The sequence below is a fragment of the Dufourea novaeangliae genome, unplaced genomic scaffold, assembly GCF_001272555.1.
Source record: "Dufourea novaeangliae isolate 0120121106 unplaced genomic scaffold, ASM127255v1 scaffold81, whole genome shotgun sequence".
Classification (NCBI taxonomy): Eukaryota; Metazoa; Arthropoda; class Insecta; order Hymenoptera; family Halictidae; genus Dufourea; species Dufourea novaeangliae.
Window position 1 is genome coordinate 482,985 of NW_015373973.1, and position 12,684 is coordinate 495,668.

At 39.2% G+C, this 12,684-nt stretch overlaps 1 protein-coding gene across 1 annotated transcript; it reads left to right on the plus strand.

Annotated features, from left to right (window-relative positions):
• The first annotated feature begins 1,866 nt into the window (after window positions 1–1,866).
• LOC107186853 (copper-transporting ATPase 1) lies at window positions 1,867–11,434 on the plus strand. Its single transcript, XM_015574801.1, has 13 exons — window positions 1,867–2,077; window positions 5,177–5,601; window positions 5,832–6,124; window positions 6,435–6,656; window positions 6,719–6,948; window positions 7,039–7,228; window positions 7,296–7,529; window positions 7,622–8,492; window positions 8,565–9,151; window positions 9,259–9,462; window positions 9,553–9,773; window positions 9,848–10,012; window positions 11,259–11,434. Exons 1-13 carry the CDS (start codon window positions 1,929–1,931, stop codon window positions 11,389–11,391), a joined length of 3,924 nt encoding a protein of 1,307 aa, XP_015430287.1. The 5' UTR covers window positions 1,867–1,928; the 3' UTR covers window positions 11,392–11,434.
• Window positions 11,435–12,684: the final 1,250 nt, after the last annotated feature.

Below are 12,684 nucleotides of genomic sequence, written 5' to 3' on the forward strand. Positions count from 1 at the left end.
AACCAGTCGATGAATCCCTCTTTCGGGTAAAGTTTAAAAGTGAGATCGTTCAATCCGACGAGGAGTCACTGAACTATTTACGAATTTTCGTGTCGCGTGGTGTTTCGAGCTGGTCAGACGAGGAAATGACACGACTGAAAAATCTCGCGGATATAACTGGAGCATACCTTTCTCTCCGGTTGACTCGATACATGTCGAAACCATTCTCTCGGGTGTATCTGGTCCCATCGAAACGTTCATTTCCGTCACGGTTTCTATCCGTGAAACATGTCGCGTTTAAAACATTCGATACAATTATTTCATCAGCATTCTCGGCTGCGGTGGTGCTTTTGTATAGGGCGGATTCAACTTTATCCTTTCCGTTTCGAAAAGAAAAAGTGCCTTTAGAGACCAAAGAAGAGAAAACAGGATAACCGACGTTTTATCGAGTTATCGTCGATTTCTGGCTCGATGAAGTGAATTGTTAATCATCAAAAGATAGATCGAGTCGCCTCGCATATGTCGATCGAATGTCAGGATTCAACAGGTTGCGTTACTCGCGATAGTACGGGAATGTTGTCTACTAACGATAGTAGAAAAACAATAATATACAACTGGGGCTTCGCGAAGGACGAGGAAACAAGATTATTCGCGTGTGATCAAAGTTCTACGTAATATACTGTGATACACGGTGATATTTTGAACAGGAACAGTGGTCGACTTTCCTACTCACTTACGGTTTACGGTACATACACAAGAAATTCGAGGCAACGTTTCCTGGACTCGATGCTATGAAATGAATCATCCAAGCATTGAAATTCAACTCTATCGGTAAAGACGGAGGAATCATTGGAAATTGGAATGACTTTTTTTCTTCGACGCTGCGAGCAATAAGCAATGTTCTTGTCGATATCTAGTATAGGGGGTATGCTATTTAGCACTATCGTTGGTAAATGGCTCGGTGCATCGGTTCTTTCTTTTTTGTGAAAGTGCTACAGATAACCATCGTAGAAAATAGATTATGCGTTAAGTCACGAAGATAGATCCGCTACACCGATCTCTCGATTCTTTTTCATTCTCATGCAACGAAGAGTGAAATGCTTCTTTAAATGAAATACATTCTTTCCAAACGGGAATATTTATGCATATTTTTTAACAGATATCGTTCCGTTTCTTTATAACACTATCGTCAAAAACCTCCGATGTGTTTTTCCAAGTATTTTTACGAATCGATGCTTTTGAACGGCAACGCTGTTGTAATATCTGCGCACGACATAATAATAAACTGTCGCTCTTATCGTGTCTCTGTAAACTTTATTTTTACTGTTTTTGGCGAAGTATAATCTCGGCGGACCAGACAAAAACTGAAGAACTGAAATAACCGTATAAGTGTATGTTGTACAGTAGACTAGAGGGACTAAAATATTCCTACAAATACACAAGTACCATTAAAAGAGCGATTTTTTAAATTTATATTATTAATTAGTTTCAAGTGTATGTGAACTTTTCATTGGTCATATCGTTTTTTTTAAAAGAAATTGAAGAAAGGTCGAATAACATGTCTGAATCTTGGAAAATAAAGTACCGATTTTAACGGCGAAAGATATCGCTAGGTCGGACATCATTGACGATCGAGTCAACGTTCCGGAGACAAGTGTTTGCGACAACGTCGCAACTGTACAAAATTCGAGCGATTGAACAAACAAGAAACAACAGGGCAAATACTACCGCTTATTTCCCTCGAGACTGCCATACATGTACAAAAGAGAGAGTTGACTTTATTTGAAAATTCGATAACGAGGAGTAATTCGTGGAGATTTTGATCCGTTGGAGTGGAGTGGAGTGTTGTGTTGTGCTGTGCTGTGCTGTGCTGTGCTGTGCTGTCGACGCCGGTTAGGGGATAACGAATCCATGGTCGGACATCTCGCGACACGGGTGTTTCGTGGGGAATGGACCAAGTCAGGATGCCGAGGTACGCCGTGCCCTTTGTGCATCGAGCGAAATCCGCAGGGTGTGCTCTGTTAAATATTCGAGGAGGATCCTCTTCTTGGTCGCGGGATCACGGGGACGCTAAAGAAGAGGGTAGGAAACTGATCGGGTTAGTAGCTTTACTCCCTTCGCGATCTCAGTTGCGCCTATAGCATGTAGAGTAAATGCCAGGATGCATCGTGTATGCTGCATTGAAATCTGAATGTATGGGAAAGAAATTTTTCTACAATTTTGTCGCAACCATAAAATCTGTCGTGCTGTTAGTTGGAACTAAACAGAAGGTTTTACTTGTTATTGCGACCAAACGTACCACATTCCGATATGAATTCGTGGTACGGCTGATCGTCCACAGTCTTGTGAGTTCTTAAAATTGGCTGAATTTCGTTGGACCGTATTCTAGTTTCTTTCCTCTTTGTCGATTTATACGTAGTCCTTAATTCAACAATCAGTGGAAACGGTCGATAAACTTTCTCAAAACAGTTGGTCGTTTTGAAAAGATATTTATTTAACGTTAATCGTGGCCGTTGAACGATTACCAAAAAGAAGCGACGCAGATGAAAAATTGGTCCACGTAGACCTGTAACGGTCAGTGTTCGATGAAAGTGTGACAAGCAGAAAGTGTGACGGGATGTTTCCCTTTCTAATTTTGTTTCTTCTCCGTTGTTCACGCGATAACACCGAAAACGTACGCGTGTGCGTCGTGGTTCTTACATGTGCATATTTTTAAACGGAATATTTTCTTCACCGAAGCAGAAAAAATGTCAATCTGTCAAGTAAACGATGTAAGATTATACAAAATGGTTCGTTGCACCGACAAATAACCGAATTTTCACATTTACAAGATATCATGTGTCAGTGACACTCTCTGTTAATCACTTCGGTGAAAAATGTTACGTACACCTAGCCACATATGTACATAATATGTATGTATATACATTTAAAGCTTTGCCCATTCCACAGAATTTTGCACCCACTAAGCCGTAGATTAGTTAACGGTTAACTGATTCGGAGAACAATATGAATCGTTCCAGCTGTGGCATTATAAAAATCAATCGGAAACAAACGAAAGAACAGGGGAGTATTGATTAACGCTGTTTGAACAGTTGGATAGCGAGCATAATGATAAAAATTTCTTTTAATTTTAAACGAGTACAGCACTCCGCGAACGAAAATTCCTCTACACTTGCGTATAATATTTTCTCGATTAAGAGAAAAACATTTCAGGAACATCTTGTGCAGTGAGCAGTGAGACATTCGAGTAGACGTGTCCCCGCGTCCGAGCGGAACTTACGAAAGAGAGTGGCTGTGAACGATCGAGAAGCTCCTCGAAACCGTGTGCAACCGCTGTCCGGTGGTGGTATCGGTTAGTCCTTGTAGGAGGGCAAGCAAGAGGTTGAATGAGTACCGTGAGCAAAAAGACGGGATCGGAACGAGCGTGGCCTGCGGGCTGATACGCGATTACAAGAGTTATCAGTCGGTCGGACGATATCATTTCGAGTCGAGCACACGGACACGCGGTTTTACGTCTGCCCCACTCGACCGATTACCGGAACTGCTTGCTTTTGACAAACGTGATTCGATCTGGACGTACGGTCCTGGACGAGCCTGACAAGGACGCGAGGGGAAACCTCCTTCGATTTCGTAGACATCCTTGCCTGACGACTACGATCACGTCGTTACCAGTACCCGGTGTCCTGGTTCAACGTCTACGAGCTGTAGCTTTTTCGAATTTTCGAAATTCCTTTTCTCGAGGATCCTCGTGTGTTTTCCGAAAATTCGATCGTGCCCTCGAGCACACCGCGACCGGAAATGAATTGCAACGTTCAACCTTGAAACGTTATCGTCGTACTTTCCTTATTATAAATATTTTACGTAATCGAATAATTCGTGACCGAAAGGTTGTGATTTTTCGTCAGTTTTTCGCGGTACATCCGTCAAGGACATCCGATTTTGCGTCATAGAATCGCGAGCTGATTCGGTCGGGAGGCCACGAGGTTTGACGTAATTAGCCCGGGCGATCGTTAGAAATTCTTAATCGCTGGACGTGACCGTGATTCGTCCATCGATGTCGTCATCTAACGTTTGCGGTGTTTTATGCAAGCGCGACCGTTTAGACGTTTAGAAAGATTTTCTGGCTCCCAAGTGCATCGGTACACGGTTTACGAGAACACGATGGATGAAGACAGGCAGCCGCTGATCGGAAAAACTTACGGGGAGACGGACAGTTTTTGGTAAGCTTCGAGTGAATCGTGTTTGTGACCGTGTTAGGATAGCTGTTTACAGGTTTCTACACGGAACAAGTACTTCGCTAATTTTTTCGCTCTGAGACTTTAACTAATATTATTTATGTATCGGAACAGCCGATACCGATAGACGAGCCTTTCCTGCTTTGTATCGTTAGCTTTCTTCTCTGTATCTCGTCGAGATTTTGGCAATCTGAGACTCGAACATTCGTGTCCTTAATCATCCATTGTCGTTGTCTCGTTTCTGTTCGCGGCGATAAGGGATCCTTATTTAATCGCGCAATTTAATTAAGCGATTAACGAATCAGCGAGTGACGTCGATGTACATACTCGATATGAAATTATGGACATTATGGTACATGCGTGGTTTAACAACGTTCGTTGTAACGGCAATAGTTTTGGTTACATAATTAAGATCAATCGAAATACATCTCCTTCGCGATAAGGCCAGAAACCCGTGTTTCAAGTTGGCACTTGAATAAGCGAAAAAAAAAAAAGAAGAATATTATACTCGGTGTCGCGAGTTTGTTCAACATTGCCTCTCGTCCGCACACCTGATGATATATGACATATATGTATGTATTTAAAATGCAAGCGAGTAACGTAAACTCGTACCTACCGTTTATTTCCATTTGCCTCGACGAGAAATCGACGTAGTAGGAAGCGAATGCATGTCCAGGATTAATCTCTAATGTTTTTGCGATAGCGCGACGTCGTAGCTAAACCTTGTCCGATAACGAGCAATTTTTTCTTCCGCAAAATTTCCGATAACAGCGTTTGTTGCAACGGGCGAAATCCGTCGAACGTAACGTTTTCGACTATGTTCCCTGTTCTCTGATCGCGAATCGCGAGGGAAAATGGAGAAAACAGTGTTTACCGAGAAATACGGGGTCTCTGGAACTCGATTCGAATTAGACGATTCGACATGCCCACGATTAACGAGTGCATCGATGCGCATTGTTTAGGGATGGCGACGACGACGACGACGCCGCCGACTTCGAGGGCACGTCGCAGTTGGTCCGTGTCCCACGCTCCCAAGAAATTAAAGATTCCCCGAATACCGCCACGGTGAGGATTGATATCGAGGGTATGAGATGCCAGAGCTGCGTGAAGAACATCGAGGGGACGATGGGCGGTCGAGACGGGGTCGTGAATGTTAAGGTGGTGCTGGAGGAGAAAGCTGGCCACATCGATTACAAACCCGACGAAGTCACGGAAAGCGAATTGGTCGAAGCGATAGAGGATATGGGGTTCGTCGCTTCCCTGCACGGAGATAAAACGGAATCTGCAAGGACCGAGGAGAAAACTATGTCGACAGAATCCTCGGCCAGCACTTGCAGCATACATGTCGATGGAATGACTTGTATGTCGTGCGTAAAAACCATCACAGGTGAACTAGATCAGTTTAATATCTTTTGTTGGCTTTCGAATTGGTTCGTGGGAACAGACGCGATACAATACCGCAGAATTTTTCGAAAATACCGAATTTATCGCAATCGAAGAAGTAGTGGGATTTACACGATCGAAAGCGGTTTCATTGCAGACAAATGAGACCAACATGGACACCTCATAGACATCGAAGACCTTACCTTTCGGTCACGTACACTTTTTCTGTTGCAGGTGTTTTATCAGAAACATCGGGCATAAGCGATGTGACCGTCAGTTTAGAGAACAAGGAAGCTAAAGTTTCTTATAACGCGAACGATTTAACAGCTGAACAGATAGCGAAATACATCGAAGAAATGGGCTTCGGTGCGTTCGTTAAGGAAACAAACGATAAAGTTTTCGTAACGTCGACGAATGCTCCGGTGAAAACTATTAACGCAAAGAATGGAGAAATTTCACTGCAAATGAATGGTGCCGGGGACTTGAAAGTTCAGGCCCAAGTAGCGAAATGCTTTTTGCATATCACGGTAAGTATTCTGCTACGATAATTGAATTATACAAGACGAACCAGTTAAATTGATCCGCTTAAGCTTAAATATTTCTGTTGCTCATGGAGGCGTAAAGAAACTCGTCGAAACTTTCCAACTCCTACTTAAAGGAGAAAAATTCTAAACGTTTAGTTTTCCAACAGTTTTCATGCGTTAATGAACATAGTAAAAATTACACTTTTTTATCGTCTGTACGAGAAATATGTGAATTCGATTTTTGTAAACTCGGATCACGTCGTTAACCCGCATTCTTGCTTTAACCCAGTCTATCGATTTGTTATTTCCAAAGGGAATGACCTGCGCTTCCTGTGTTGCTGCCATCGAAAAACATTGTAAAAAATTGTACGGTGTGAACAACATCCTGGTGGCACTTATGGCTGCCAAGGCAGAAGTCTCGTTCGATCCGGATAAAATAAGGGCGATTGACATTGCCTCCAGCATATCCGAGTTGGGCTTCCCTACCACCTTGATCGAGGAACCAGGGACTGGAGAAGGAGAAAGTGAATTGAAAGTAAGTCTCGTATCGGAAGTACATATAATTGATTCTTTAATATTTTATTGTTTTACAATTAGATATCAGGCATGACGTGCGCATCTTGCGTGAATAAAATAGAATCGACTGTGAAGAAACTGGTGGGTGTTCATTCGGCAGTTGTCGCGTTGGCGACACAGCGAGGCAAATTCAAATACGACGTGGAGAAAATCGGCGTCAGGGACATCATTGAATGTATCAACAAGTTAGGTTTCACCGCGACGTTGATCACCAATAGAGACAAGGATAACCGAGACTATTTGGATCAGAGGTAAGCACATGCAGCATCGTTTCAACTTAAATGATTGGAAAACGTATAGTCAAATGTGAACACTTATGTGATTTATTTGTATTTCCACAGAGAAGAAATAAACAAATGGCGAGCTGCGTTTTTGGTATCTCTAATTTTTGGCATACCATGCATGTTAGCTATGACGTACTTTATGGTAGTTATGTCTGTCGGTGAAAAGTCACACGAGGACATGTGCTGCGTGATACCTGGTCTTTCGTGGGAGAACTTAATTCTTTTTATATTTTCTACGCCTGTGCAGGTAATTGTCAAGATTCTCTTCCATGAATGACTAGAAAATCGTTTGTTAATCCGAATAATGCTTGCAGTTCTTCGGTGGCTGGCACTTTTACGTCCAAGCCTATAAAGCTTTAAAGCATGGAACAACTAACATGGATGTTCTGATTTCTATGACCACCACGATATCTTATTTGTATTCAGTCGCTGTACTCACTGCTGCTATGATAATGCAGGAGCATGTTAGTCCTCAAACGTTTTTTGATACTCCACCGATGTTGCTGGTCTTTATCAGTTTAGGAAGATGGTTGGAACACGTTGCAAAGGTACGAGCAATTTTCGAAACCATAGTATTCTCAACCCTGCTTGCATTGGTACGATAGAAAATGAAGTAATAAGAAGCACGTAATCATTTTAGGGTAAAACTTCAGAGGCATTATCAAAGTTGTTATCTTTAAAAGCAACGGACGCAGTGTTAGTCACTTTAGGTCCAAACAATGAGATACTGTCTGAACGTTTGATCAGTATCGATCTCGTACAGCGGGGAGATGTATTAAAAGTAGTACCAGGTGCCAAAGTTCCCGTCGACGGTAGAGTCCTCTCCGGACATTCGACTTGCGACGAGAGCCTGATAACCGGAGAAAGTATGCCGGTACCAAAGAAGAAGGGTTCGGTGGTGATCGGTGGTTCGATAAATCAAAACGGGCCATTATTGATTACCGCAACGCATACGGGCGAGCGCACGACGCTGGCACAAATTGTTCGATTAGTAGAAGAGGCACAAACGAATAAGGCACCTATTCAGCATTTAGCTGATAAGATTGCGGGTTATTTCATTCCCCTGGTTATTGCTGTCTCCATAGTGACCCTAATCATTTGGATTATAGTAGGATATGTAAATATAGACGAATTGCCAATTTCGCACAACGATCAAATTAATAGACACGGCATGAACAGAGAGGAAATTATATTTCAATATGCTTTTCGAAGTGCTTTAGCTGTGTTGGCGATAGCCTGTCCATGTGCGTTGGGCTTGGCCACGCCGACTGCCGTTATGGTCGGTACCGGAGTCGGCGCGCTAAATGGTATTTTGATCAAGGGTGCCGAACCCTTGGAAAATGCGCACAAAGTCAAGTGTATCGTATTTGATAAAACGGGAACGATAACACACGGTGTACCGATGGTAACAAAAATATGTCTGTTCGTGGATGAAAAAATCTGTTCTTTATCGAAATTCTTAGTTATCGTTTGCACGGCGGAGACTAATAGCGAGCATCCAATTGCATCGGGTAAGTTAGGGAAATATTTATGCGTTTATCCAGCTTTACAAAATTTTTAACAAATCATTATTCCTCTTTCAGCAATTGTCCGCTACGTGAAAGAGACGATTGGTTCCGAGGCCACTGGAAAGTGTTCCAATTTTCAGGCAATCGCTGGCTGCGGTCTTAAGTGCAAAGTCTCACATATTTCGACCACATTGGCCGAGGCCATGAAGTCCGAGAAAATCATAAACTACGTGAATCATGCAAAAAAGTTGTCTTCCTCAACGTACAATTTGAACAATGTGTCAATTGACGTCGTGTCGGTTGCAAGCGCGAGCCAAGAAAGACAAAATCAGAACTTAGAATTATTATTAAGTCCCGATTCGCACGGTGATCAAGTTAGTACCGAGGATGTATATGAAATATGCATTGGTAACAGAGAGTGGATGCGAAGAAATGCTGTAAATATACCTCTGGAGGTAGAGTCAAGAATGACCAGCGAAGAAGACCTGGGTCATACAGCCGTCTTGGCATCGGTAAATAACGTTTTGGTGGCTATGATTAGTGTGGCTGATACGGTTAAGCCGGAAGCCCATCTGGCCATTTATACATTAAAGAAAATGGGTTTGGAAGTGATACTTTTGACAGGAGATAATAGAAAGACTGCAGCTTCTATTGCTAGACAGGTAAGTAAAAGAAAACCTAACAGAAACTTAAATACTTTCTCGGAAGACTTTCAATGTTACATGTTATATGAATTTATTATTAATTTATATACTTGCCAAACGCTCAGGTTGGTATCACCAGAGTGTTCGCAGAAGTGTTACCTTCGCACAAAGTTGCAAAAATTCAGCGTTTACAAGACCAAGGCCTGAGGGTTGCAATGGTAGGAGACGGTGTTAATGATAGTCCTGCTCTTGCGCAATCGGACGTCGGTATTGCGATATCTTCCGGCACAGATGTTGCCGTAGAAGCTGCTCACGTAGTTCTTATGCGAGTAAATACAAAAACTTTTTATCTAATTAGCAAAACTACAATGCTCTCTTCACAGCACACAATGTCCGATAATACATTTCAATTCTTGTAGAATGATCTTTTGGATGTCATAGCATGTCTGGATCTGTCGAGAAAAACGGTTCGTCGAATAAGGCTGAATTTCTTGTTCGCCAGTATTTACAATTTACTTGGTATTCCAATTGCCGCTGGGATATTTAGTTCTTTTGGATTTTTTTTACAACCCTGGATGTCTTCAGCGGCAATGGCTTTAAGTTCCGTCTCCGTAGTTGGAAGTTCTTTACTGTTAAAATTGTAAGTCTCGAATGGAAAAAAATATGTACTGTGAATGGGTAAAAACAAGTTGAGATTTGCATATGTGTTTATAGATATCGCAAACCAACAAAGGCTACTCTAGAAACACCGGAATATTTATCAGCGATGCATGCCCATTCCACAGCAAGGATGATCGATCTAGACACGATATCCCTTCATCGCGGTTTGGACGATTCGGTAATGCCGATTATGCACAGATCTGCCTCGTCTTTGTCCAGGTATGCTCAAACAACTACTATACTTTCAAAGTATGTACGAAATTGTAATAATCCCACTGCTTGATGGAGTCACAGTAAAGTAATTGGAATATCAAAAGTCGTTGTAATATCTTCGATTGTAACTAATAACGAGGTGTCGGCTTTATTCGATCTTTCGCGCTTGTTCTTTTTCATTTTTATTTTTGATATTGTATCATACTAACAAAGGCCGGTAAAACTCGATGGTATTGCTAATCAAAAATTGTACATAAATATATTCACTTGATTGTAATGTAACTAACAATTTAATTATTATAGAATATTTTCCACCACTATCAAAATTTAGGATGTCGCGTGCAAATAAAACAGGCTGTGAACTTTAAACTAATTTTACAGAACCAATGTTTATAATATAACATAGATATAATATAAGACTGAATAAAAAAATTTTAAGGAGAGACAATGTTCGAATAAAGTAAAATTTTTGTGTTGTAAGTAATTTGCAAGAAACATTCATAATCTTAACAAATTGTATATATTGTATTAAATGTAAATGGATGCTGTTATATTATTAAAAAAAAGGTTAATATTAATTAGTATTGTACGTCTATTTCAATTATTGTACAAAGAAATTTTGTAAATAAATACTCATACTTTTTGAATAGATACATTACGTGATAGACATGTGACCTGTTCCTGAAGATTTGCTTCCCTTTTGATTGTTGGTTTGTATATTCTTTTGCACGCCTTTGCAACATTTATTTCCTATTGTTTACATGCATGCTGATTCGAAACTTTTTCAAACTTCAAAATGTTACAGCAATATTTAAGGAGGCCACTACTTGTAACTCTTCCAACTGATTGACAGAAGAATGTCCCATGTTTACAATATTTTATTTTTTATGCTATTTTAACAACGTGGCTGCTTTAATTTGCTTTTAGTCAGTAGTGTTGGTGTATGAAGTAAGCTACAACTAATTTGACTCATGATTTCATATGTAGCTAACACAATATATATATATATATATATATGCACATACGTATATTGGTAATGCTTCTAACAACAGTTTGATATGAAGGTATTTATTTTTTTTAATGTCATGATCACTGTTAAAATTAGATGTAGTTGCACAGCATTACAAACTAAAACTAAACTGTCTTAAATATTAAACAAGGTAATATGCATAGATTTTAATCTATATGTTGGTACTTGAATTTTTTTCTCATGTGTTTAACAATTTCTTTGTATTAAAAATATCAATTCCAGGTTATTCAGGAGATCTAAAGACGATGTAGAGGGTCGACTTCTTGGTGAGGATGTAGATGAAATTGATTTAGTAACGGATTTCTCCGGTTATCGTAAAAACGCAAAGGACCATACAAACATAACTCCCTTATAATCTGTAAGAATTTCTTTTATATATGTATATTGTTTGCCTATAACGTAATGATTTTAATCGTGACGAATAATCAATATCATTGCCATAAGCCATAAGATTTTTCTTTTTATCAGTTAACTTAAATTAATTACAAAACCTAAATTTTCATAAATCTAGTTTTTATAATTCTCAAGACGTAAAATGCAATGGCATTATGAAGAAATAGAATTGTACTTCTATACATTAATAATTTATCCCTTTTATGTTAACTACTGATTAGTATTGTGATATGTACATCTTTAGTTAATTGAAATGAAATTTCTAATAACTTTATATGACATCACTATAAGTTTTGTACTTAATGCATTTTGTACTAAAAATGTAATTATTATTTTACGAAATTTACAATACATTGCTATATTTAAATATAAAAGAAAGTATTACATATGACGTTATATAGGTAAAAAGTTTATGGGGACCATGTTTTTGGTTCAGATACACATAAGACTTAAAATGCATTCAAAGTTTATTACAACACAATATATATATATTACTTTTTTACGAATATGTAACACTCAATTTTTTTTTACACTTATCTAAAGTCGAGTTAAAAACCTTAAATGTGGTATACATTACTTGCAAGCAAGGATTATAGACTGATCAATTTTTTGATATAATTGTGATTAGCTGTACTTTTTACCTATCATGAATATCCGTACAGTTAGAACATATTTTTGCATAAAAACATAAATTGACGTGTTAATTAAACAGAAATAGGAATGTGCCTACAACATCTTGTCCACAAACATGTTAATTCGTTTTATATTAAAGAACAGAAAACTTATGTATATACTGATATTTTTTGTGCCACATCTTTACCATAAAACTGTATATTAATATATATAGAATATTTTAATAAAATATTAAATAGTCATAACATTACAGTGCTTTACATATACTGATCAGTGACATTCGTAAAAGATGCAAGAAATGAAGTTGTCTCAGGAAAAAAATTATCTGATGCAACTGATGAACTTGAGGTATAAGTATCAAAATTTTGTTGACTGCCTATGTTATTATTGCCGGCAATATGATTTAAATTTTCATTACTCATAAAAGGATATTGATTTGTTTGGATGTGTGGATTGAAAATATTTTGGTCTTCTGAATGACTTCCATAATTATGGTACCATTCTAAGTTATTGGTTTCAGGCATACAAACTGACTGTTCACTCTTACACGACTGGTAATTGCTGGTTTCATTTATTGGATAGGTATTGTTAACCCATCTTTCAGAATGAAAGTTATTATAAA

Excerpts from the sequence above, each read along its gene's own strand:
- LOC107186853 (XM_015574801.1), top strand. The coding sequence starts at position 1,929 with ATGGACCAAGTCAGGATGCCGAGGTACGCCGTGCCCTTTGTGCATCGA. Across the intron at positions 6,657-6,718 it reads AAGGAGAAAGTGAATTGAAA|ATATCAGGCATGACGTGCGC; the intron begins GTAAGTCTCGTA and ends TTTTACAATTAG. Across the intron at positions 9,152-9,258 it reads CAGCTTCTATTGCTAGACAG|GTTGGTATCACCAGAGTGTT; the intron begins GTAAGTAAAAGA and ends CCAAACGCTCAG.